Here is a 26,767-nt window from a genome sequence, read left to right on the forward strand (position 1 = left end):
GCTGTGAGTGTCTGGGTAAGTCTAAGTGCTTCCAACACCTGGATTGTGCAACATTTGCCCATTTTCTTTTCAAAATGCATCAAGCTATTTCAAATTGATTGTTGATCTTTGCTAGACAACCATTTCAGGTCTTGTCATAGATTTTAAGTAGATTTAAATCAAAACTGTTCCTTGGCCACTCAGGAACATTCAGTCTTCTTGGTAAGCAGCTCTAGTATAGATCTGACCTCGTGCTTTAGGTTATTGTTCTGCTGAAAGGGGAATTTATCTACCAGTGTCTAGAAGAAAGCTGACTGAACCAGGTTTTCCTCTAGGATTTGACCTGTGCTTTATATTTTTATCCTGAAAAACTCCCCAGTTGTTAACAATTTCAAGCATACCAAATAACATGATGCAGCCAACACACTGCTTGAAAATATGGGAGAGTGGTACTCAGTAATGTATTGTATTAAATTTGCCCCAAACATAACACTTTGTATTCAGGACAAAAAGTTAATTGGTTTGGAGTATTACTTATTGCAAACAGGATGCATGTTTTGGAACATCTGCACAGGCTTCCTGCTTTTACCTGTCAATTAGGTTCGTATTGTGGAGTACCTACAATGTTGTTGATCCATCCTCAGTTTTTTCATTTTATTATTTTATTTCACTTCACCTTTATTTAACCAGGTAGGCTAGTTGAGAACAACTTCTTATTTATAACTGCGACCTGGCCAAGATAAAGCAAAGCAGTGTGACAGAAACAACAGAGTGACACATGGACTAAACAAGTGTACTGTCAATAACACAATAGAAAAAAAAAGTATATTTACAGTGTGTGCAAATGACATCAGGAGGTATGGCAATAAATAGCCCATAGTAGCAAAGTAATTACAATTTAGCAGATTAAAACACGAGTGATAGATGAGCAGATGGTGTGTAAGTAGTGATACTGGTGTGCAAAAGAGCAGCAAAGTAAATACAAACAATATGGGGATAAGGTAGGTAGATTTGGTGGGCTATTTACAGATCGACTATGTACAACTGCAGCGATCGGTTAGCTGCTCAGATTGTTTTTAAACATCAGCAATCTACAATGAATCCTTTTTTAAATTATGGTTGTAACACCAAATTTGGAAAATGTCAAGGGGTGTGAATACTTTCTGAAGGCACTGTAGTTGGAGCAGCTGACAGCTTGACAGAACTCTGTTCATAAAGACGCAAACGCTAATTTTCATCAAAAATCTAGGCAGGACACATTGGCTTTACCCTGGTAGGCCAGGCTACTCAAAGGTTCTCTACAGACTCCTTTTCTGTGATCAAACAAAAGCATCCTGCAGTAACGTCACAAAAGAACCTTGGGCCCCATGTAGAGCCATCACAACGAGGCTCTCAAACGCAGTGAAGAAGCTTTCAGCCAGTTCTACTGGCACTACTCCAATTTCACATGATAGAAAATGGGACTCATTCATTAGTTCACACCGTAGCAAAATGTTTTGCAACAAAATTGTGAGTTTCTTATTGGTTAAGTTAAGCTAGGTCTTCTCTCCCTGTTTTGGTCAGTTTGCATCTTAGTGAATACAGTGAGCTCTGCACACTACAGCAAAAGAAATGAGCTGTTTCTAAAAATATTAAATTAATGTCTGAGACTATAACAGAATTGATATGGCAGACGAAAATCATAAGGAAAAAAAATAAGTTCTGGTTGGTTTGAGGTCCAAGGCTCTTACAACGGAAAGCAAAAGGTCCCATGTAATTCCGGCTCCCAGATTTCAATTCCTATGGCTTCCACTAGATGTCAACAGTCTTGATTCAAGGTTTCAGGCTTGTTTATTGAAAAACGAGCAAGAATTTTGAGTTTTTGTGAAGAGAGCACCGGAACAATATCAGTCTTTCGGCACGCGAGGAAGAGGGCGTGCGCTTACTAATTTTACTTTTCTATTGAACATACCACTTTCCATATTAAATATTATAGTTCATTTACATTTTAGGGTACCTGAAGATTGTATAAAAACGTTGTTTGACTTGTTTGGACGAAGTTTAGCGGTAGCTTTTTCGACTCCTTTGTCTGCATGTTGAACGAGTGGATTACTGAAATCGATGGTGCCAACTAAACTGACTTTTGGAAGATAAAATCCTTCTTTATCTAACAAAACGACCATTCATGTTGTAGCTGGGACCCTTGGGATTGCAAACAGAGGAAGATCTTCAAAAGTAAGTGATTTATTTAATCGCCATTTGTGATTTTGTGAAGCCTGTGCTGGTTGAAAAATATGTTGATGTGGGGCGCCGTCAGACAATCGCATGGTATGCTTTCCCTGTAAAGCCTATTGTAAATCGGACAATTCAGTTAGATTAACAAGAATGTAAGCTTTTAAATGATATAAGATACTTATGTTCATGAATGTTTAATATTATTTATTTGAATTGCGCGTCCTCCAATTTCACCAGATGTTGTCGACTGGTGTCCCGCTAGCGGGACGCCTATCCCTAAGAAGTTTTTAATATTACACTGTTATATGTTTCATTAACATTTAACTGTACCCTTCTCCAACTCTCCTCTCGCCGTCTTCATCCTCCCCTTCATCCTCAAACTCTTTATCGGACTCCTCCAGACGTCGGCTGCATCCATTCCCCTGGGTGTCCCCTCCGTCTGACCTGCTGCTCTCTTTTTGACCACCCGTCTCCTCTCCGCTGGTCTCGCCCACACCCAGACCACTCAGCTCCTGCTCTTTGATCTTCTCCAGCTTGACAGGCTCCTTCACCTCAGCTTTGACCGGGGTCACAGTGCACCGTCTCCTCCCCTGAGGGAAAGGATAGAGAAGAGATTAGTGTCTGGAACTCAGGGGGGAAAAAACTATATCGTACAGCCCTTTCACACTTTCTCCTTGCATCTTCCTCAAAACGCATTGGATGAAAAGATCAGAGGGGATGAACCCCAGTTCAATTCATTTTGAGAAGGCGAATTGGGAGGAAATCTAAGAGTTCGAAAAAGTAAATCAGCACAAAGGACAAAAGTTGCTTTTGAGAACTCCTAACCCTGGGAGAGGAGATATCTTTGTGGCTCTCTTTGTCGCTCTCACTCCCTGACTCAGCCTCCTCCTGGGAAGGCTTGTCCTCTGTGGCTGCAGCAGACTCATTCTGGACGGGTGATGTTGGGCCCTTGCCAACCTTGTCTTTGTCCTTCACCTTCACCTCAGGGACCTGGGCAGCCTTCTGCTCTGTCTGGGACTGGGAGGACTGGGGCGCTGGACGAGCCTCGTTGTGGTGGATGGTCCTGAACACGATGCAGGCTGAGCGGCAGTACTCCTCAAAGCCATACAGGTACCTACACACACACACAGTAAATGTCACTCACCACACACTTCTAAATAATCTTGGTGCAAAAAACTGAAATATCCATCAATCAAATGTATTTATATAGCCTTATAGTAATCAGTCCTAGAAGACAGTTTCAATTTATCATGCCAAGACGTTGAGTGCATTTCTCAACATCAACGCAAATGACTCAGCTTCAAAAGAAAGAAGTGTCTGGTAAAGAGTGCTTGTCAGTCTGAGTGAAGTGAATCAGCACCTACTTTCTGTAGGCAGTCTTCACATTGTAGGAGGCAGCAGAGTTTAGGATGGGAATGCCCAGGTCCATGTAGATTTGTTTCCACACAGATCCACTTTCAATCTGCAAATAACAACCATCAACGTAACATATGAATAAACATTAATGTAGGCCACGCTATATCAAGAATATCTTCAACAAAACAAACAGGGAGGTAAGTCAGACAAAACGCTACCAACATCACTTGATCGAGAAGCAGTCCAAATTGGGAAGTCATTTCAGGCCTATTGTTTTCTATGCCTTCATAACAGCTGACGTGCAGAACACCAGCCAGACAGCCCCATCCATGACCTTCATAGTCCACTAAAAAGCTACATGCTGCAATTCTGCTTATAGAGGCAGAGGAGAGACAAAGCTTGAGAGAACGGGCTGTTCACATTAGATGATGAGACCAGACAGTCTGCCTGCCTGCCTGCCACTGCAGTGAGGAGAACTCGGATGAAAGAGGCAGGGGGTGTTAGCTGTACAGATGAGATGCACTCACTTTGTCACAGCCCCCCTGCTGGTAGACTAGCCTGAAGAGCTTGAAGAGGTTCAGATCCTTGTAGCCGAGCACAGGAGGCTTGTTAATTGGTGTCCCTGAGGAGGAGATGTGGAGAAGAGCAGTAAGAAGAAAAGTAGCACATTCTAGGGCATTCTAAATCACAGGAACATCGTTCTTATTTCATATGTTGTCGTTGAATGACTGATAAGGATGCATTGTGTGATAAAAAAACTGCAGTGAAATCCAATGATGGATGGATGGGGCATTCAGAGCCAGAGAGGGTAAGGTAGTGTGTGCGCTTGCAGTAAAGTGTTATGCGCTGTAAAAGTCATGAAAGATCACCAATGGGCCCTGGTCAAAAGTAGGGCACTATATAGGAAATAGGGTGCTATTTGAGACAGACAGGGAAAACACAGGAAGATAAATGGGACAGGGCTGAAGGCTCACCTCGATCCTCCATGAACTTATACAACTGCTGCAGGAAGTGATCCCTCTCCTCTGGGTCCGCCTCATCCTCAGGCTGCTGGGAAGGTAAACGTAACACACCTTGGTTAAAATAGGCAAATGAGGCATCCACCGACGATATCTTGTGTTAGTCATTAACTGTCAGCGACTGTGCTGTTATTCTGACAAGGTCTCTCGACAAACATATTTTAGTCCTAAATACAAATAATTTGATAAAATAAAAAGGTAAAGTTTTTAAAGAGACGGAAGACAATGAAAAGCTGTGAGTAGACAAGGCGGCATGGAAGTAAAACCAATCAGTCCTGACATAGCTACATTCCTGTAGAGTTAGCAATGCGATTATTTACATAAGCAGTTGTGTTGAGCTCAAGGTGCACTCTGTTTCCATTGATCATCCTTGAGATGTTTCTATAACTTGATTGGAGTCCACCTGAGGTAAATTCAATTGATTGGACATGATTTGGAAAGGCACACACCTGTCTATATAAGGTCCCTCAGTTGACAGTACATGTCAGAGCAAAAACCAAGCCATGAGGTCGAAGGAATTGTCCGTAGAGCGCCGAAACAGGAATATGCTGGGTACGGATCAAGTGAAGGGTTGCAAAACATTTATGCAGGATTGAAGGTCCAAGAACAGTGGCCTTCATCATTCTTAAATGGAAGAAGTTATGGACCCCCAAGAGTATTCCTTAGAGCTTGCTGCCCGGACAAACTGAGCAATTGAGGGAGAAGACCAAGAATCCGATGGTCACTCTGACAGAGCTCTAGAGTTCCTTTGTGGAGATCTAAAAACCTTCCAGAAGGACAACCATCTCCGCAGCACTCCACCAATCAGGCTTTTATGGTAGAGTGGCCAGATGGAAGCCACACCTCAGTAAAAAAGGCAGATGACAGCTCGCTTGGAGTCTGCCAAAATGTACCTAAAGGATTCAGACCATGAGAAACAAAAGTCTCTGGCCTGATGAAACAAAGATTGAAACAAACTACTTCAAATGAATACCAAGCGTCACGTCTGGAGAACACTGTAGGGATGGTGCCAGGCTAGGCATGGTGGTGCAGCATCATGCTGTGGTGACATTTTTTTTAATCGGCTGGGACTGAAAGACTAGTGAGGATCAAGGCAAAGATGAACGGAGCAAAGTACAGAGATCCTTGATGAAAACATGCACCAGAGCACACAGGAGCTCAGACCGGAGCGAAGGCTAACCTTTCTACAGGACAATGACCCTAAGCAAACAGCCAAGACAACGCAGGAGTGGCTTCGGGACAAGTCTCTGAATGTCCTTGAGTGGCCCAGCCAGAGGTCAGACTTGAACCCGAACGAACATCTCTGGAGAGACCTGAAAATAGCTGTGAAGCGATGCTCCCCATCCAACCTGAGAAGACCTTGAGAGGATCTGCAGAGAAGAATGGGAGAAAAATCACCAAATACAGGTGTGCCAAGCTTGTAGCATCATACCCAAGAAGACTAGAGGATGTAATTGCTGCCAAAAGGTGCTTTAACTTTTTATGGCTGCAGGGTCAGTATTGAGTAGCTTGGATGAAAAGGTGCCCATTGTAAACGGCCAGCTCCTCAGTCGCTAATATATGCATATTATTATTGGATAGAAAACACTGAAGTTTCTAAAACTGTTTGAATTGTGTCTCAGTATAACAGAACTCATATTGCAGGCAAAACCTTGAGAAATTCCATTTCTTGTTTGTATTTTTTCTGGGGGTGGCAGATTTTCAACCAAGATCTTATTGAAATTACAGCGAGATATGGATGAGTTCTCACTTCCACTAGATGTCAACAGTCAATATAACTTTGTCTGATGACTCCAATGTGAAGGGGGGGGGGGGTCGAATGAGACAGGAAAGTCACCACTGCCACGAGTTGATCATGCTTTCACCATGCGCGTTCATAGGGGAAGGACCTGCGTTCCTTTGCTCATCTGAAGTCATTCTAATTTTCCGTTTGGAACGTTATTCAAGATATATGTAAACAACATTCTAAAGATTGATTCAGTACATCGTTTGACATGTTTCTGCTGACTGTTACGGAACTTTTGGACATTGTCACGTTATAGTGGACGCACTTTGTGACTTTGGAATTGTTTACCAAACGCGCTAACCAAAGTAGCTAATTGGACATAAGACATTTTCAAACAAATCAAGCATTTATTGTGGACCTGGGATTCCTAGGACTGCATTCTGATGAAGTTTATCAAAGGTAAGGAAACATTTATCATGTATTTTCTGGTTTCTGTTCACTCCAACATGGAGGCCAATTTTTCTGAGCGCCGTCTCAGATTAATGCATGGGTTTCTTTTTCCGTAAAGATTTTTGAAATCTGACACAGCGGTTTCATTAAGGAGAGGTATATCTATAATTCCATGTGTATAACTTCTATTATCATCTACATTTATGATGAGTATTTCTGTTGAAACAATGTGGCTATGCAAAAATCACTTGATGTTTTTGGAACTAGTGAATGGAATGCTAGATTTTCTGATATATGAACTTTATCAAACAAAACATGCATGTATTGTGAAACATGAAGTCCTATGAGTGTCATCTGATGAAGATAATTCAAGGTTAGTGATTAATTTTCTCTATTTCTGCTTTTTGTGAATGCTATATTTAGCTGGAAAATGGCTGTGCTTATTGTGGTTTGGTGGAGACCTAACATAATGGTTTGTTGTGCTTTTGCTGAAAAGCATATTTGAAAATCGGACACTTTGGTGGGATTAATAACAAGATTAACTTTAAAATTAAAAAAGACATGTATGTTTTAGGAATTGTAATTATGAGATTCCTGTGGTTTCAATTTGGCGCCCTCGATTTTCACTGGTAGTTGTCATATCGATCCCGTTAGCGGGAATGCAGCCATAACAAGTTAATACCTGTTAGAGATCGGGCTACTTTTTCAACATTCTGTTAAAAATCGCGCAACATTTCAACATCCTGCTACTCATGCCAGGAATATAGTATATGCATATGATTAGTATGTGTGCATAGAAAACACTGAAGTTTCTAAAACTGGTTCAATGATGTCTGTGACTATAACAGAACGTGTTCCGTGGTCAAAATTGCAAGGAAACCTGATCAAAATCGATGAAGAAAAAAATCAATCCGCCAGTCTCTGTATTGTCTATTGCAAGGCATAATAGTTAAGGATGGGATTACAGTTCCTACAGCTTCCACACAATGTCGCCAGTGTTGTGATTTCGATGCAACTAAATCCTTGGTCAGATGAGTAATAGGCACATCCGGTCTTCGGGTACACAGCTGGAAAAAAATGGAAGGGGAAAAGCGGACTACGTTTTCCAAACTTGTTGCTATTGAATACAGATCGCTCTGTGATCAATTTGATCGTTTATTAACGTTTACTAATACCTAAAGTTGGATTAAAGTAGTTTGAAGTGTTTTGTCAAAGTTTATAGGCAACTTTTTTTAATTTAAAATAACGTTGCGTTTAAAAACTGTGTTTTTGCTGGATCTGACGGTCTTCATAAATGGACATTTTGGGTATACAAGGACCGATTTAATCGAAAAAAAGACCCAATTGTGATGTTTATGGGACATATAGGAGTGCCAACAAAGAAGCTCGTCAAAGGTAATGAATGTTTTATATTTTATTTCTGCGTTGTGTTGCTACGCTAATTCTTTCGTTTACGTCCCCTTCTGGTATTTCGGGGTGTTGTATGCTATCAGATAATAGCTTCTCATGCTTTCGCCGCAAAGCATTTTAAAAATCTGACTTGTTGTCTAGATTCACAACGAGTGTAGCTTCAATTGAGTACCCTGCATGTGAGTTTTAACGAGTGCTATTAGCATTTGGCGTAGCGCATTTGCATTTATTGTTGGCAAAGTGGGACACTTGCGTGTCGGGTTATTTTGTGTTTACACTCTTCCAAGTTTTATTTATAATAACCCTCCTTTTTCTTGATCTCCTTATTGCTATTATTAATATAATCACCATTATAATAATAAGTTCTGTCATTATCATTACTTAGGCCTATATTTCAATAGCCCACAGTACTTACAGGCTACTGTATAAATTAGTCATTCTATCGTTCATGTCTTCACACAGTAAGAGTAATTCATGACTTGAAATGCAATCAAGCATTTTAGTTCTAAAATAAAACAAAGCGACCCATGAATAATTGGCCTAAACAATAGTTTACGTAAACCGTTTATTTCGGCAATTGCATTCACAAACACATACAACTGTTCTTAATCCTTGCTATAATAAAGGCTTAGGGTTGTAAAGGGTTGGAAACTTTCCGGTAAATTTCCAGAATTTTTCCTAACATATTCCATGGGAAGTTAACCCTGGACATTTGGAGAATTTTGCTTAAATTCATTAAAAATGTTAGCTTATAACACTGAACCTTTTTTGTGGGATACACAAGGCAATTCTAGGTCTTGTGGGATATTTTGGTTAAACTATCCCCAATTCAATGGAATTGCAACCCTCTGCATGAACAGTGCATAACTCCTACACGTGCAGTGCACTCTTCCATCACACGTGCAGCTGATCATCAAGATATTGCACACTAATGAGACGCTATAGAGCCCACACTACTACACTGTCTGAGCCAAGGACTACATGCTTTCTGGTAAGTTTTGATTACAATACTGGGTGGGGTGAATATATTTTATGACATACATTATTTTTTGTTAACTAGTAAATAGTAGGCTACAGCAAAGTGTGTGTAAATCATTTCTAACTTGTTAACAATTTATGCTAGTTAGTTTTTGATTCCGATGTGGGTTTTCGCTTGCTTGAGCCTGCTAATGGAGGAGTGTTAATTCACCTGTTTCCATACATGTTTCATTTTAAAACATTTACCTTACAAAGGAGTTGTTTAATCTAATGACAACTATTTCTGTACATTGAATTGTATTTGGTTTTATTACTCATTTTATTGTAATCTTTACAGGAAAATGCTACAGGCACTATCTGATGTGTGGAGACATTTCACTGCAGCAAATGTAGAAGGAAAAGCTATGTACATTTGCAAATACTGTGCCAAATCACGTGAAGAACGCAACAAAGATGCCAAATCATTCATCCAAGTGCATAAAGTTCCCTCAGTGCCCACAACAAGCAACCTCTGACAAAAGTACCTCTACTTCTATTTTAGGTGAAAATGATGAATCTGACAGCTCATGGTCCTCCTGGAATCAGAATTTTTTTTTGACTCAATGGAGGAACCTATTCAGAGAAATGCCGATGAATGTCTTGCTCGAGCTGTGTATACAACTGGTTCACCTCTGATGCTCACAGGTAATGTGTATTGGAAGAGATTGCTGAATGTTCTTTGCCCAGCATACACCCCTCCACCCCTCCAAATGTACTCATTTGCTGGACACAGAGTTCGAGTGAAGGTCAAGCAAATCAGAGAAAGCAGACTGTATTGCAAACATCTCTGATGGGTGGTCAAATGTTTGTGGGCAAGGAATAATTATCTACATCTCCACCCCTCAACCAGTATTCTACCAGAGCACAGACACAAGGGACAACAGACACCAGTCTCTACATAGCAGATGAGTTGAAAGCAGTCAAATGACATTGGACCACAGAAGGTATTTGCACTGGTGACAGACAATGCTGAGAACATGAAGGCTGCTTGGTCTAAAGTAGAGTCCTACCCTCACATCACACCCATTGATGTGCTGCTCATGCATTGAATCTGCTCCTCAAGGACATCATGGATACGCTCTACAAGAGAGCTAAGGAACTGGTTAGGTATGTGAAGGATCATCAAGTTATACCAGCAATCTACGTCACCAAGCATGAGAAGAATAAGATCACCACATTGAAGCTGCCCAACACCCATTGGGGTGGTGTTGTCATCATGTTTGACATTCTCCTGTAGGGGAAGGAGTCTGAAGAGGATCCTCCTAGATTATGTATTTTGGGAGTGGTACGCAAGCCTGAAACCTATATCAGTAGCCATTACACGGATTGAGGGAAACAATGCCACCCTGTCTGATGTTCAGACTCTGCTTTTGCAGATGTTAGAGAAGAAATCCGTACTGACCTGCCCACTTCACTGTTGCTCCAAGCAGAGGAAACTGCAGTTCTGAAATACATCAAAGCGTGGACTTCTGCCTGAAGCCCATATGCCACAGCGTACATGTTGGACCCCAAGTATGCTGGCAAGAGCATCCTGTCTGTTGCAGGGATCAACAATGCCTATGGTGTCATCACTAACGTGTCTCGCCACCTTGGCCTGGATGAGGGCAAGGTTCTTGGCAGTCTGGCGAAGTACACTTCCAAGCAAGGGCTTTGGGATGGAGATGCAATATGGCAGTCGTGCCAACATATCTCATCAGCCACCTGGTGGAAGGGACTGAGCCGTCCTCAACAAGGTTGGAAAGTGACAGTGAACATAGGGCATCAGAGTCTGGCGCTCAAGATGTGGACATTGAGGAGGTCCAGGGAGAAGACATGGAATCCTGAGAGGAAGACAACCAAAGCTTTCATTTCTAGACTATCATTTTACAGATGTATGTTGAAAACGCTTTTTTGAGAGATGCGATGGATTATTGGGGACCATTCAATATTCTCTTTTGTAATTCAGGGAAATCCCATGTTAAGGGTCAACTCAATTCAAGTTCAATTCGTAACGAATTACTTCATATTTTTTCTATTGGAAGGATTTAGTCATTGGCAATTATGTCTACTTATGATGAGTTAAAGTTTTATGTTCGTCTCCATATGATATGGTAAATAGATAAAATAGATAAAACATCTACATCTAAATTGTATTAATATTAATTTGCATATACAGTTGAAGTCAGAAGTTTACACACACTTTGGAGGAGTAATTAAAACAAGTTTTCCAACCACTCCACAAATGTCTTGTTAACAACATATCGTTTTGGCAAGTCGGTTAGGACATTACTTTGTGAATGGCAAGTCATTTTTACAACAATTGTTTACAGACAGATTATTTCCCTGTATCACAATTCCAGTGGGTCAGAAGTTTACATGCACTAAGTTGACTGTGCATTTAAACAGCTTGGAAAATTCCAGAAAATTATGTCATGGCTTTAGAAGCTTCTGATTGACTCAAATGATGTCAATGAGCCTATTGGAGGTGTACCTGTGGATGTATTTCAAGGCCTACCTTGAAATACATCCACAGGTACACCTCCAATTGAGCCACTGCTCCAAAACCAGTGGCTCAATGCTCGAAAGAACCGCCATAAAAAAAGCAAGACTACGATTTGCAACTGCACATGGGGACAAAGATCGTACTTTTTGGAGAAATGTCCTCTGGTCTGATGAAACAAAAGAACTGTTTGGCCATAATGACCATCGTTATGTTTGGAAGAATAAGGGGGAGGCTTGCAAGCCGAAGAACACCATGTCAACCGTGAAGCACGGGGATGGCAGCAACATGTTGTGGGGGTGCTTTGCTGCAGGAGGGACTAGTGCACTTCACAAAATAGATGGCATCATGAGGAAGAAAATGATGTGGATATATTGAAGCAACATCTCAAGACATCAGTCAGGAAGTTAAAGCTTGGTCGCAAATGGGTCTTCCAAATAGACAATGACCTCAAGCATACTTCCAAAGTTGTGGCAAAATGGCTTAAAGGCAACAAAGTCAAGGTATTGGAGAGGCCATCACAAAGCCCTGACCTCAAACCTATAGAAAATATGTGGGCAGAACTGAAAAAGCGCGTGCGAGCAAGGAGGCCCACAAACCTGACTCAGTTACATCAGCTCTGTCAGGAGGAGTGGGCCAAAATTCACCCAACTTATTGTGGGAAGCTACCTGAAACATTTCACCCAAGTTTAAATTGTTTAAGGCAATGCTACCAAATACTAATTGAGTGTATGAAAACTTCTGACCCACTGGGAATGTGATTAAAGAAATAAAAGCTGAAATAAATCATTCTCCTCACTATTATTCTCACATTCTTAAAATAAAGTGATGATCCTAACTGACCTAAGACAGGGAATTTTTACTATGATTAAATGTCAGGAATTGTGAAAACTGAGTTGAAATGTATTTAGCTAAGGTGTATGTAAACTTCTGACTTCAACTGTATTTCCGTTAATTCCCACGGAAAGTTTTCACCTCTGAAAATTCCCCAAAATGTGCAACCCTGTAAAGGCTTATAATTTAGTGGTTTACACAGTTCCAAATGGTCAGAAAATGATATGCTAATCTAACGGCCCTTCTTGGGACACTGCGCTAACAAACCTCCAAACGAGCTTCAATGCCATACAACACTCATTCGGAGTTCTCTAACTGCTTTTAAGTGCATGCTCTTCAACTGATTGCTGCCCGCACCCTCCCGCCCGACTAGCATCACTACTCTGGACAGGTCTGACCTAGAACACAGTGGGGCAAAAAGTATTTAGTCAGCCACCAATTGTGCAAGTTCTCCCACTTAAAAAGATGAGGCCTGTAATTTATCATAGGTACACTAACTGACAGACAAATTGAGAAGAAAAAAAAAATCCAGAAAATCACATTGTAGGATTTTTAATGAATTTATTTGCAAATTATGGTGGAAAATAAAGTATTTGGTCAATAACAAAAGTTTCTCAATACTTTGTTATATACCCTTTGTTGGCAATGACAGAGGTCAAACGTATTCTCTAAGTCTTCACAAGGTTCTCACACACCTGCTGGTATTTTAGCCCATTCCTCCATGCAGATCTCCTCTAGAGCAGTGATGTTTTGGGGCTGTTGCTGGGCAACACAGACTTTCAACTCCCTCCAAAGATTTTCTATGGGGTTGAGATCTGGAGACTGGCTAGGCCACTCCAGGACCTTGAAATGCTTCTTACGAAGCCACTCCTTTGTTGCCCGGGCGGTGTGTTTGGGATCATTGTCATGCTGAAAGATCCAGCCACGTTTCATCTTCAATGCCCTTGCTGATGGAAGGTTTTCACTCAAAAATCCACGATACATGGCCCCATTCATTCTTTCCTTTACACGGATCAGTCGTCCTGGTCCCTTTGCAGAAAAACAGCCCCAAAGCATGATGTTTCCACCCCCATGCTTCACAGTAGGTATGGTGTTCTTTGGATGCAACTCAGCATTCTTTGTTCTCCAAACACCACGAATTGAGTTTTTACCAAAAAGTTCTATTTTGGTTTCATCTGACCATATGTCATTCTCCCAATCTTCTTCTGGATCATCCAAATACTCTCTAGCAAACTTCAGACGGGCCTGGACATGTACTGGCTTAAGCAGGGGGACACGTCTGGCACTGCAGGTTTTGAGTCCCTGGCTGCGTAGTGTGTTACCGATGGTAGGCTTTGTTACTTTGGTCCCAGCTCTCTGCAGGTCTCACTAGGTCCCCCCGTGTGGTTCTGGGATTTTTGCTCACCGTTCTTCAGATCATTTTGACCCCACGGGGTGAGATCTTGCGTGGAGCCCCAGATCGAGGGAGATTATCAGTGGTCTTGTATGTCTTCCATTTCCTAATAATTGCTCCCACAGTTGATTTCTTCAAACCAAGCTGCTTCCCTATTGCAGATTCAGTCTTCCCAGCCTGGTGCAGGTCTACAATTTTGTTTCTGGTGTCCTTTGACAGCTCTTTGGTCTTGGCCATAGCGGAGTTTGGAGTGTGACTGTTTGAGGTTGTGGACAGTTGTCTTTTATACTGATAACAAGTTCAAACAGGTGCCATTAATACAGGTAACGAGGAGGACAGAGGAGCCTCTTAAAGAAGAAGTTACAGGTCTGTGAGAGCCAGAAATCTTGCTTGTTTGTAGGTGACCAAATACTTATTTTCCACCATAATTTGCAAATAAATTCATTAAAAATCCTACAGTGATTTTCTGGATTTTTTTTTATCTCATTTTGTGTGTCATAGTTGAAGTGTACCTATGATAATTACAGGCCTCTCATCTTTTTAAGTGGGAGAACTTGCACAATTGGTGGCTGACTACCTCATCCCGATATTGTTACTTATCCTCTTGCACCCCAGTATCTCTATTCTCTACTTGCACATCATCAACTGCACATCTATCATTCCAGCATTAATGCTAAATTGTATTTTTTTGACCTCCATGGCCTATTTATTGCCTTACCTCCCGACTCTTCTACATTTTCACACACTGTACATACATTTTTCTATTGTGTTATTGACTGTAACTGTTTTGTCACGCTGCTTTGCTTTATCTTGGCCAGGTCGCAGTTGTGAATGAGAACTTGTTCTCAACTGGTCTACCTGGTTAAATAAAAGGTAATATATATATTTATTTATTTTAAACAGCAACTGTTTGTCATACATAACTCCTTACCTTATTTTTCTTGATATCCATTATTTTTCACAACTAAGTGAAATTTATTGCACACATTCCACTCACCCTTTACCTCCTGAGTAATCAGTAAACGTTCACACAGACAATTGCCGTTATTGTTTTTTTTTAAACAGCACAGCAAGTCTTAGCATGGCCCAGTACAATCAAATCAATTGCAGTTGGACTCTAGAATTTGTGTCTTAATAATTTCATCAAACAGCGCGCTTAAAGCAACAAACTAAATTTGATTTGATTAAAACATGTAGGATGTGTCTATATATGGAAAAATACACGTTTTAATTCTACCAATCGATTAGTCTAAAGACAACTCAGTTGATCAAGATGTTTTATTTATTTATTTTAAAAAATGCTTGTCAGGTACAGCCCTAGTGTTGGTGTGTAACCTATTAACAGTAACCAGGGCCATAGATATGGCTCCCTATGTACATTATTACTAGCGAACAGACACGGTCACAGTACACTGAAGTCAAATGGAGGAACTAGAAAGAAAAATCAACTATGTCCATGCCATTGTAATCAATGTAGGTTGTACTGTGTAAACTATAACATAATCGACAAACTGCTCCAGACAAGTAAATACACAGTGAAGTGAACCTATTTCACTCATGAGATGCAAAGCATTTGTCAACCAGCCGAGGTAGAAAGAAACATTGAGGAGGAAGAGGGCCTTCCCACGAATAGGACAGCCTGGCTGGCACGCCTCCACTGGACCTCAGCCAATCCCCACAGGCCCTCTAAACGATAGGAAGTAGCTGCCGGTTGCTATGGGAACAGTGTAGGAAACCATACAAATGGTCATTTGTCCAAAGCTCTGGGAGCAGGAAGAATGAACCATTGTTGTTTCTGAGGCAGGGGCTATCCCACACACTAGGAGTGTATCCCAGATGGGACCCTATTCACTATGGGCCCTGGTCAAAAGCAGTTATACGAAAAGGGAATATGGTGCAATTTCGGATGTATCCAGGGTCTATTGGGAGTCTGGCTCAATCAAGGTGATTCAGACACAAGATGTCAGGGTGAGAATGCAATGAAGGCATGGTACAAGCCAACTTCATTGACAGACCAGGTAGGTGAGGTCACTACAGTTTGCAATACAACAGCTGGGTTTACACTACTCAATGAGACGGATCTCGTTTTGAACCTTATCACTGCAAAATAAGATACGAACTTCCCTTTTTTCTCTCCATGAAGTAGTACCTATTATAATCTCCAAGCCCAAACGTCACATGCAGGTTATGATGGCCACTGTTAGAACATTACACTTTAGTATACAGTCAAACAGTTGAACTAATGCTTTGTCAAAAGCAATTGAAAATTCTAATTTCTGAATGTGGCAAGGTACTGGTCAAGTTAGCACCTCAAAGGAAAGTGATTTACTTGTAGGAAACAGAAGCATGTTCTTCTTACCTCGTCATCCTCCTTCTCCTCCTCCTCCTCCTCTTCTTCACTATCTTTTCCTTCCTTGTCCTCGTCCTCGTCACTGCTGGAGGATTCTAAGATCTCGCTCATGTCCATCTTCCAACTGTCAGGGACCACCTTGGTTTTGAGGAAATGCACTGCCTCGTCCAACCCTGGAAATAGCCAGAGGAAGTCAAGAGTTACAGGTAAATGTTATGTCAATTCAGTTGACTTGGACAACACATTCCTCCATAGGAATGCCCATTCAGTTCTTGAACTAACTGGAGTTGAGCTCCCTAGATGAGCCATCCTTACCGTTCCTCGATGAGAACTCAGCTTTAGAGATACTGTCCATGTTCACTTCATGGATCTCCTTTCTTGCCACAGTGCGACTGAAAAAAACAACAACATCTAAATGCATGTGCACTCAGCTACAATGTTACCAATTATGAGAATACTACAATAGCAAAAAGACATGCATATTTACATTGCTCTTGGCTAGAAAATGTATGACGGGGCAAATATCAAAACAAGACTGTTTGTAAACTAACCAGAATTTCCTTAACTCTACGACACAAGAGTAGGATGAACAATGCTTACAATTTGGAGTCTGCAAATGATCTCACTAAACATTGGTCTTTCTTGACTGTCAGATCATCATTGCAGCTGGGTGATATCACCTAGACAGAACCAATAAAGGGAAATTCAGGCGCAATTGCAAATAGTGCTGGGCAATATATTGTGAATACCGGTATGGATCCACATACCATCTATGAAGGTATTTTTATACAGTGCTCAATAAATCAAAAGTTCAACAAGTTAGACAACGTCACTGTCAGTTTCTTCGTAGTTTGGATGAGAACAAAACCATCAGAATAGAGAATCATTCAAATCACTTAGAATTCATGTTGCCACCATTCTAGAGTCATGCACTACTCATAAGTCGAATTTAGAACAGAAAACAAAGTCAAATATGAGAAAAATAAAATGTCTTTATCACCCAGTCCTAATATCAAAAGAGGAATTGTGCTAGAAGAACCAAAGGCCAAGGAGGGTTATAATCCATTTCCTTTCAGTTTCACAATGGGTTCCATTTTTCAAGTGGTTGTATAAACCAGTAGTTTCCAAACCTTTTTTGAACCGTGGCACACCTTAATGGGATCAAAAATGAATATTTTTTTAAAGATTACAATTGGGTTCATCGGCACCCCATGATAGTTAATTTGTGTGTACATCTTTAAGAGTGTTCTGCGAATCTGTGCTGGAAATGTAAAAAAGTGTGCGCCGGTAAAATAAGTTGGAGATGAGCAGTTTTCTGCTTTGTAAAGGGACAACCACCACAAAGCCATGTTTGTTTCTTTTGTGGAACAGCATAGCCTAGTCAGACATGCCTGTGGTAATGGTTGTCACAGGCAAAGTAATATTATACAAATTACTCATGACTTGCTCTCCTCAAATGATACAAATGTAACAGTCTGAGCACACCTGACTTGAAACAATGATACAGATGTAACCATGTGCTATTCAATGTATTATCTGAGCGCTGGTGCTCCCAAGTCAAAATTCCATAGTTCACCATATGAGAGACAGAGCGACAGGCAGAGAGAGCGACAGGCAGAGAGAGCCAGAGAGAGCGACAGGCAGAGAGAGCCAGAGAGAGCGACAGGCAGAGAGAGCCAGAGAGAGCGACAGGCAGAGAGAGCGACAGGCAGAGAGAGCGACAGGCAGAGAGAGCGACAGGCAGAGAGAGCGACAGGCAGAGAGAGCGACAGGCAGAGAGAGCGACAGGCAGAGAGAGCGACAGGCAGAGAGAGCGACAGGCAGAGAGAGCGAGAGCCCATATTAATGCTTATTTATGTTCCCTTGTGTACTTTAACCATTTGTACATCGTCACAACACTGTATATATACACACACACCATGACATTTGTAATGTCTTTATTCTTTTGAAACTTTTGTACGTGTAATGTTGACTTCATTTTTATTGTTTCACTTTTGCATATCATCTACCTCACTTGCTTTGGCAATGTTAACACGTTTCCCATGCCGATAAAGCCCCTTGAATTGAAAGCGCTCAAAATGCTCTGCTCTCACCTACTGTGATGGTCTGGGCCTAAAAAATAAAGACACCAGACACTTTGGAACACAAGGCTTTTACCATCACATCCTGGAATATGGGGTCATCTGCCCTCGGGCTAAAGAGCAGGAACCCAGGCTTCAAAGAAATTGGAAGTACAGACATCGTCATCCTACAAGGTATAAAGGAGATGGACTCACTGGTTTCCCTCTAGGTTACAGAGAGCTGGTAGTCCCATCCACCAAACTACCAGGTGAGAAACGGGTTCACATATACATGCTAATATGGTATAGAGCAGACCTAAGTCACTCTACTAAATTAGTCAAAACAGGAATATTTTACATCTGGCTAGAAATGAATACTGTCCTCATACGTGCTTCCTATATCCCCCCAATAGAATCCCCATACTTTAACGATGACAGCTTCTCCATCCTAGAGGGGGAGATCACCCATTTCCAGGCCCAAGGACATGTACTAGTCTGTGCCAACCTAAATACCAGAACTGGACAAGTACCTGACACCCTCAGCACACAAGGGGACAAACACCTACCTGGAGTTGACAACATTCCCTCTCCCACATGCTCCCCTAGACACAACTACAATAACCAACAAAAATAGGTCACAACTCCTGTTGCTTTGTCGGATGCTGAGCATGGACATCGTCGATGGTAGGCGTCGAGGTGACTCCTATGGTAGGTACACCTATAGCTCATCTCTTGGCAGTAGTACGGTAGACTACGTTATCACTGATCTCAAAAGGACCGGAATAATATTAATAAATGTTATAGATGGAAGGAAAGTGGTGTGGAAAAGTCCCAAAAAACAATTTGGCAACAAACTCAATCACTTCCAGACAAAATGTTTCACTGTGAAACTTTTGACCACTCAGCTTGCCTGTCAAATCTAAAAATCACAAGCAGACAACCGAAGTGAACAACAGCAGCAAATGGTTTGATGAAGACTGCAAAACCTAGGAACAAAACAGAAACCTATCCAACCAAAAACAGAGACCCTGAGCCTCGCCTTCACTATGGTGAATCACTAAAACAATACACACACTACGGAAAAAGGAACAGCACATCAGAAACGTAATTGAAGAATCCATGGAATCTAACCACTAATAGGAAAACTCTAAACAAACACGAAGAGTTATCTATCCAAAACGGAGATGGATAAACCACCGATATTTTTGGCTCTATAAAAACAGCAAAAACATATGATCATATACAAATCTTAGAATCAACTATTAAAAGACTACTAGAACTCACTGGATTCTCCAATTACATTGAATGAACTACAGGACAAAATACAAACCCTCCAACCCAAAAAGGCCTGTGGTGTTGATGGTATCCTAAATGAAATGATAAAATATACAGACCACAAATTGCAATTGGCTATACATTAACAAACATCATCCTTGGCTCTGGCACCTTCCCCAATATTTGAAACCAAGGACTTATCACCCCAATCTACAAAAGTGGAGACAAATTTGACCCCAACAATTACCGTGGGATCTGCATCAACAGCAACCTTGGGAAAATCCTTTGCATTACCATTAACAGCAGACTCGTACATTTCCTCAGCGAGGAACGAATGTGAAATGTACTTCTTACCAAGTTATCGTACGACAGACAACATATTCACCATACGAGAGAGCGAGAGAGAGATCCCGACAGGCAGAGAGCGAGAGAGAGATCCCGACAGGCAGAGAGCGAGAGAGAGATCCCGACAGGCAGAGAGCGAGAGAGACTCCAACAGAGTGTGTGTGGGGCTGGGGTCTGTGCATGTGACTTACCAGGGCCAGGTACCAGGATGTCCGGTCTGTCCCGGTCTGAATACTGGCCACTTTACCCAGCAGGTCATCATTTAGCCTCCTCCTATCCTCACTGTCGTCATCACTGGACGACGACTCCTTGTCATCGTTCGCACTGAGGGATTGAACAAGAGGACTAAGTCGGAACAGAATCTTTCATCTCAGTCAGAAGCTTCTACAAAGCTCTATAGAAGCTCAACACTATTAAACACAAAGGCCTATATTGGAGCCAGTTACAAATGTCATTTAACAGTCACATTTTGTTAAACTTGATCATAATTGGTAATGGGAACATGCCCGGGTATCGAACTATGTCGTTGTATATCGTGCGTGAGAAAAGGATTCAGAGACCTTTTCCACATTGTTACGTTACAGCCTCATTCTAAAATTGATTTAAAAACATTCTCAATCTACACACAATATCCCATAATAACAAAGCAAAGACAGGTTTTTAGAAATTTTGCAAGTTCATTCAAAATAAACTGAAATATCACATTAACATAAGTATTTAGACCCTTTACCTTTGTTAAAGCACCTTTGGCAGCAATTATAGCCTCGAGTCTTCTTGGGTATGACACTACAAGCTTGACACCTTACTTGGGGAGTCACAACTATTCTTCTATGCAGAACGTCTCAATCTCTGTCAAGTTGGATGGGGAGCATCACTGCACAGCTATTTTCAGGTCTCTCAAGAGATGTTCAATAGGGTTCAAGTCCGGGCTCTGGCTAGACCACTCAATAACATTCATAGACTTGTCCCGAAGTCACTCCTGTGTGGGTCATTAGGGTCATTGTCGTGTTGTAAAGTGAACCTTTACCCCAGTCTGAGGTCCTGATCACTCTGGAGCAGGTTTTCATCAAAGATCTGTACTTTGCGCCGTTCGTCTTTACCTAAATGCTGACTAGTCTCCCAGTCTATGCCACTGAAAAACACCACCATAGCATGCTGCTGCCACCACTATGCTTCACCATAGAGACGGTGCCAGGTTTCTACCAGGCATTCAGGCCAAAGAGTTTGATCTTGGTTTCATCAGACCAGATAATCTTGTTTCTCATGGTCTGAGAGTCCTTTAGGTACCTTTTGGCAAACTCCAAGTGGGACTGCCATGAGCCTTTTCCTGAGGAGTGGCTTCCGCCTGGCCACTCTACCATAGAGGCCTGATTGGTGGAGTGCTGCAGAGATGGTTGTCCTTCTGGAAGGTTCTCCCATCTCCACAGAGGAACTCTGGAGCTCAGTCAGAGTGACCATCCGGTTCTTGGTCACCCCGAGGGGCCCGTGTCCCCCAATTGCTCAGTTTTGTCGAGCGGCAAGCTCTTGGAAGAGTCGGGGGGCTTTGTGTCTCGGGGGGCTAGGGTCAGTTTGTTATATCTGGAGTACTTCTCCTGTCCTATTCGGTGTCCTGTGTGAATTTAAGTGGGCTCTCTCTAATTCTTTCTTTCTCTCTCTCTGAGGACCTGAGCCCTAGGACCATGCCTCAGGACTACCTGACATGATGACTCCTTGCTGTCCCCGGTCCACCTGGCCGTGCTGCTGCTCCAGTTTCAACTGTTCTGCCTTATTATTATTCGACCATGCTGGTCATTTATGAACATTTGAACATCTTGGCCATGTTCTGTTATAATCTCCACCCGGCACAGCCAGAAGAGGACTGGCCACCCCACATAGCCTGGTTCCTCTAGGTTTCATCCTGGGTTTTTGCCTTTCTAGGGAGTTTTTCCTAGCCACCGTGTTTCTACACCTGCATTGCTTGCTGTTTGGTGTTTTAGGCTGGGTTTCTGTACAGCACTTTGAGATATCAGCTGATGTACGAAGGGCTATACAAATAAACTTGATTTGTGTAAATAAGGTATGGCAGTATATTTTGTCATTGTAGGGTATTGTGTGCAGATTGCTGAGATTTTTATTTTAATCAATCCCAGAAAAAGTCTGTAATGTAACAAAATGTGGATAAAGGGAAGGGGTCTGAAAATGTGTATAATGACCATTTTTGAATGGACACAGCAGAGCATCTACAGAAGCATGTTTGCAGATTAAAATCTTACTGGGAAATGTAAGCGGTAGTGCAGGTTAGGTCATCAAACCGTATCAAAGAAAGAACACAGTGGTACCATATGGCCCACTGCAGGGCAGCACTTAAAAAAAACTCAACTCAAACTTTTGGGGTCATTTTCCCATTAGTCCACTGTTGACACAGTTCTAAAATGTTTTGCATGTCAGCAGTCAAGTTTAAGATATTGGATGTGCAAGAAGCAAAACGCATCACATGATGTGGAAAACGACATGTTGCTTCTTGAAAGTCAAATAACTTGAAAACTTGACATAAAATAATCCAAAAGGTGTTTTTTGAGTGGAGTTTTGCTTTAAAAGGTTAACTTAGAAGGGTGGGATTGGGGTAAAGGTGAGGATTAAAATAAGAGGTCAAGTGAAAGAAGGGTCAATTTACTGAGCCTGAGATGACCTCCTTCCTCCGCGGTTTCCCTTCTTCCCGATGACGGGGGTGCCAAAGTGCTCCGGGTTGGTCAGGGGCAGTTGGTCCAACGTCTAGATAACAACAGAGAGAGATAGAGGAGTAAGAAGAGGGAGCGAGAGGAGGAATTTTAATCAACGTATCAAAGAGCAACATAACGGAGAGACCACCAAATCAAATGTCCAAGAAGACAGTCAGGTCAGAAGACCAGTCCTCTTACCTCGCTCTCAGCAAAATGTCTCTCGCCCTTAAGACACAGAGACGTCCTGCGGAGTGTCTTCTCATCTCCATCATCAAACACTGGAATACAGTGGGAAGCAGTTCCTTTGTAATGTTTACATTTGATATTTATCCAGAACAACTTACAGGAGCAATTAGGGTTAAGTGCCATGTTCAAGGGGACTTTGAAAGGGTTTTCACCTACTTGGCCCGGGGATTTGAACCGGCAACCTTTCGGTTACTGGCCCAACACTCTTAACCGGTAGGCTACCTGCCACCAAGATGGCCTTTTTTTTTTTAAACACTAACACCAAAGTACACTGCTCCCAAGGATCATAGACAAATAAACTCAGTGAAAGAAACGTCCTCTTTCAGGACACTGTCTTTCAAAGAGAACTCGTAAAAATCCAAATATCCAAACAGATCTTCACTGCTTAATGAACCATAAACTACTAATGAACATGCACCTGTGGAACAGTGGTTAAGACTAACAGCTTACAGACAGTAGGCAATTAAGGTCAGAGTTATTCAAACTTAGGACACTAAGAGAGTCCAGTCTTCTGACTCTGAAAAACACCAAAAGAAAGATGCCCAGGGTCCCTGCTCATCTGTGTGAACATGGCATGCAGCAAGGAGGCATGAGGACCGCAGGCAATAAATTGCAATGTCCGTACTGTGAGACGTCTTAAGACAGCACGACAGAACAGAGAGCTGATCGTCCTCGTAGTGGCAGACCACGTGTAACACCTGCACAGGATCGGTACATCCGAACATCACACGTGAGTGACAGGTACCGGATGGCAACAACAACTGTCCGAGTTACACCAGGAACGCACAATCCCTCCATCAGTGCTCAGACTGTCCGCAATAGGCTGAGAGAAGCTGGACTGAGGGCTTGTAGGCCTGTCGTAAGGCAGGTCCTCACCAGACATCACCGGCAACAATGTCGCCTATGGGCACACACCCACTGTTGCTGGACAAGACAGGACTGGCAAAAAGTGCTCTTCACTGACGAGTTGCGGTTTTGTCTCACATGGGGTGATGGTCGGATTCGCGTTTATCGTCAAAGGAATGAGCGTTACACTGAGGCCTGTACTCTGGAGTGGGATCGATTTGGAGGTGGAGGGTCCGTCATGGTCTGGGGCGGTGTGTCACAACCTCATCGGACTGAGCTTGTTGGCATTGCAGGCAATCTCAAAGCTGTGCGTTACAGGGAAGACATCCTCCCCCCTCATGTGGTACCATTCCTGCAGGCTCATCCTAACATGACCCCAGCATGACAATGCCACCAGCCATACTGCTCGTTCTGTGCGTGATTTCCTGCAAGAAAGGAATGTCAGTGTTCTGCCTTGGCCAGCAAAGAGCCAGGATCTCAATCCCATTGAGCACGTCTGGGATCTGTTAGATCGCAGGGTGAGGGCTAGGGACATTCCCCCCCAGAAAAGTCAGGGCACTTGCAGGTGCCTTGGTAGAAGAGTGGGGTAACATCTCACAGCAAGAACGGGTAAATCTGGTACAGTCCGTGAGGAGATGCACTGCAGTACTTAACACAGCTGGTGGCCACACCAGATACCGACTGTTACTTGTGATTTTGAGAATAGTCAAAACGCAACCAAATGACAAAGACCTATGTAGTCTACCATTATCAGGTGAGAACAGGAGCAGGACTTTTTGTAAACTAGTTTACGTGTTGTTAAATGAACCTACCCACTGTGTACCAACTGGCGTCTGTAAGTTTGTTGATGGTTGCCTCACTGCAGATCCCCTCTGCACTCTTCACCTCCACTGTGGAGCCCACCTGCAAAAAGATGCCAGGGAGATGAGACAGACCCCTCATGTGAGCTGCTCTTACACTCCCATTTAAAAAAATAACTCAAAATGGCAACAGTAAAATCTGCAATATGTAACTTTTTGGGCGACCCGACCAAATTCACATAGAAATTAGAGTTTGGAACTAACTGATCGGTTATTGTCATTGAAAGCAAGTCTAAGAAGCGGTAGATCTGTTCTATGTGCGGTATTTATATGCTTCCCGTTCTTAAGTTAGTTTTTTTGTGTCTTTTACTTTCAGTTTTATACACCAGCTCAAAACACAATATTTTTGGTTATGGAAAATATATTTCACAGTGGTTTAATTAAGATGATCAAATTATATACGTCACATGCCCTGAATACAACCTTAGCGTGAAATGCTTGCTTAGAAGCTCTTAACCAACAATGCGGTTCAAGAAATAATTTCCCAAATAAACTCAAGTTAAAAAAAATAAAAAACAAGAAAATTACAGGGGGAACCGGTACAGAGTCTGTGTGTGGGTTACAGGTTAGTAGAAGTCATTTGTAAAGTGACTATGCACAGATATTAAACAGCGGGTAGCAGCAGCATAAAAACAGGGGAGGGGTCAATGTAAATAGTCCAGGTGGCCATTTGATTAATTGTTCAGCACTCTTATGGCTTGTGGTAGAAGCTGTTAAGCCTGGTCCTAGACTTGGCGTTCCGGTACCGCTTGCCGTGCGATAGCAGAGAGAAGTCCATGACGGGTGATTGGAGTCTGACAGTTTTATGGGCTTTCCTTCTGACACCGCTTCGTATATTAGGTCCTCTATGGCAGGAAGCTTGGCCCCAGTGAAGTACTGGTTGAGTGTACAGGCCCACTCCACTACAGTCCGTCAAGTTTAATGGGGCCCTGTTCAGCCCTCCATTTCCTATAGTCCATGATCAGCTCCTTTGTCTTTATTACACTGAGGGATAAGTTGTTGTCCTAGCACCGCACTGCCAGGCCTCTGACTTCCTCCCTATAAGCCGTCTCATCGTTGTCGGTGATCAGGCTTACTACTGTTGTGTCTACAGCAAACTTGATGGTATTGCAGTCGTGCTTGGCGACAGTCGTGGAAGTACAGAACTAGACTAAGCACACACCCCGAGGGGCCCGTGTTAAGGATCAGCATGTCAGATGTGTTGTTGCCTACCCTTACCACCTGGGGGTGGCCCATCAGAAAGTCCAGGATCCAGTTGCAGAGGTAGGTGTTTAGTTCCAGGGTCCTTAGCTTAGAGATGAGCTTTGTGGGCACTATGGTGTTGAACGCTGAGCTTATGGTCAATGAACAGTATTCTCACAGGTGGGAAAGGGCAGTGTGGAGTGTGATTGGAGTGGGTCTAGTGTTTACAGCATGATGATGTTGATGTGAGCCATGACTATTCTTTCAAAGCACTTCATGGCTACCGACGTGAGTGCTACGGGCGGCAATCATTCAGGCAGGTTACCTTTGCTTTCTTGGGTACAGGTTACTATGGTTGTCTGTTTGTAACATGTAGGCATTTCAGATTCGGTCAGGAAAAAGTTGAAAATGGCAGTGAAGACTCTTGCCAGTTGGTCCACGCATGCTTTGAGTACACGTCCTGGTAATCAGTCTGGCTCCGCGTGTGGCTTTGTGAATGTAGACCTTTTAAAAAAAAGGTCATGCTCACATCGGCTATAGAGTGCTTGATCACACAGTCAAGCGGAACAGCCGGTGCTCTCATGCATGCTTCAGTGTTTGCCTCAAAGCAAGCATTAAAGGCATTTCGCTCGCGTCACTGAGCAACTCGCGGCTGGGTTTCCCTTTGTTGTGGGTAATAGTTTAAGCCCTGCCACATCTGGCGAGTGTCAGAGCCGGTGTAGTAAGATTCAATCTTAGTCCTGTATTGGCGCTTTGCCTGTTTGATGGTTCATCTGAAGGAATAGCAGGATTTCTTATAACCGTCCAGATTAGTCTCCCGCTGCTTGAAAGCGGCAGCTCTAGCCCGTAGCTCGTTGGGGATGTCTGTCATCCATGGATTCTGGTTGGGATATACATGTACAGTCCCTGTTAGGACAACATCGTTGATGCACTTATGCACTGAGGTGGTGTACTCAATGCCATTGGATGAATCCCGGAACATATTCCAGTCTGTGCTAGTAAGACAGTCCTGTAGCGTAGCATCAAC

The 26,767-nt window shown here is 42.5% G+C and overlaps 1 protein-coding gene across 6 annotated transcripts in view; it reads right to left on the bottom strand.

The window, feature by feature from the left end:
* The window catches only part of LOC135525643 (AT-rich interactive domain-containing protein 4A-like), a 49,932-nt gene that overhangs the window by 15,698 nt on the left and 7,467 nt on the right, over nucleotides 1–26,767 (bottom strand). Inside the window, exons 5-16 of one of the 6 annotated variants that reach the window (XM_064953389.1) lie at nucleotides 24,511–24,601; nucleotides 22,805–22,884; nucleotides 22,576–22,658; nucleotides 20,099–20,231; nucleotides 16,828–16,907; nucleotides 16,543–16,619; nucleotides 16,237–16,400; nucleotides 4,524–4,599; nucleotides 4,077–4,171; nucleotides 3,558–3,655; nucleotides 3,019–3,307; nucleotides 2,524–2,783 (exon numbers count right to left, since the gene is read on the bottom strand). In XM_064953389.1, the coding sequence (XP_064809461.1) occupies nucleotides 2,524–2,783; nucleotides 3,019–3,307; nucleotides 3,558–3,655; nucleotides 4,077–4,171; nucleotides 4,524–4,599; nucleotides 16,237–16,400; nucleotides 16,543–16,619; nucleotides 16,828–16,907; nucleotides 20,099–20,231; nucleotides 22,576–22,658; nucleotides 22,805–22,884; nucleotides 24,511–24,601 (1,526 nt within the window). Of the gene's footprint in view, nucleotides 1–2,523; nucleotides 2,784–3,018; nucleotides 3,308–3,557; nucleotides 3,656–4,076; nucleotides 4,172–4,523; nucleotides 4,600–16,236; nucleotides 16,401–16,542; nucleotides 16,620–16,827; nucleotides 16,908–20,098; nucleotides 20,232–22,560; nucleotides 22,659–22,804; nucleotides 22,885–24,510; nucleotides 24,602–26,767 lie in introns of those variants that run through there. The other 5 variants (XM_064953388.1, XM_064953390.1, XM_064953387.1 and 2 more) reach the window with 5 other exon arrangements.

This window comes from Oncorhynchus masou, chromosome 32, assembly GCF_036934945.1.
Source record: "Oncorhynchus masou masou isolate Uvic2021 chromosome 32, UVic_Omas_1.1, whole genome shotgun sequence".
Lineage (NCBI taxonomy): Eukaryota > Metazoa > Chordata > Actinopteri > Salmoniformes > Salmonidae > Oncorhynchus > Oncorhynchus masou.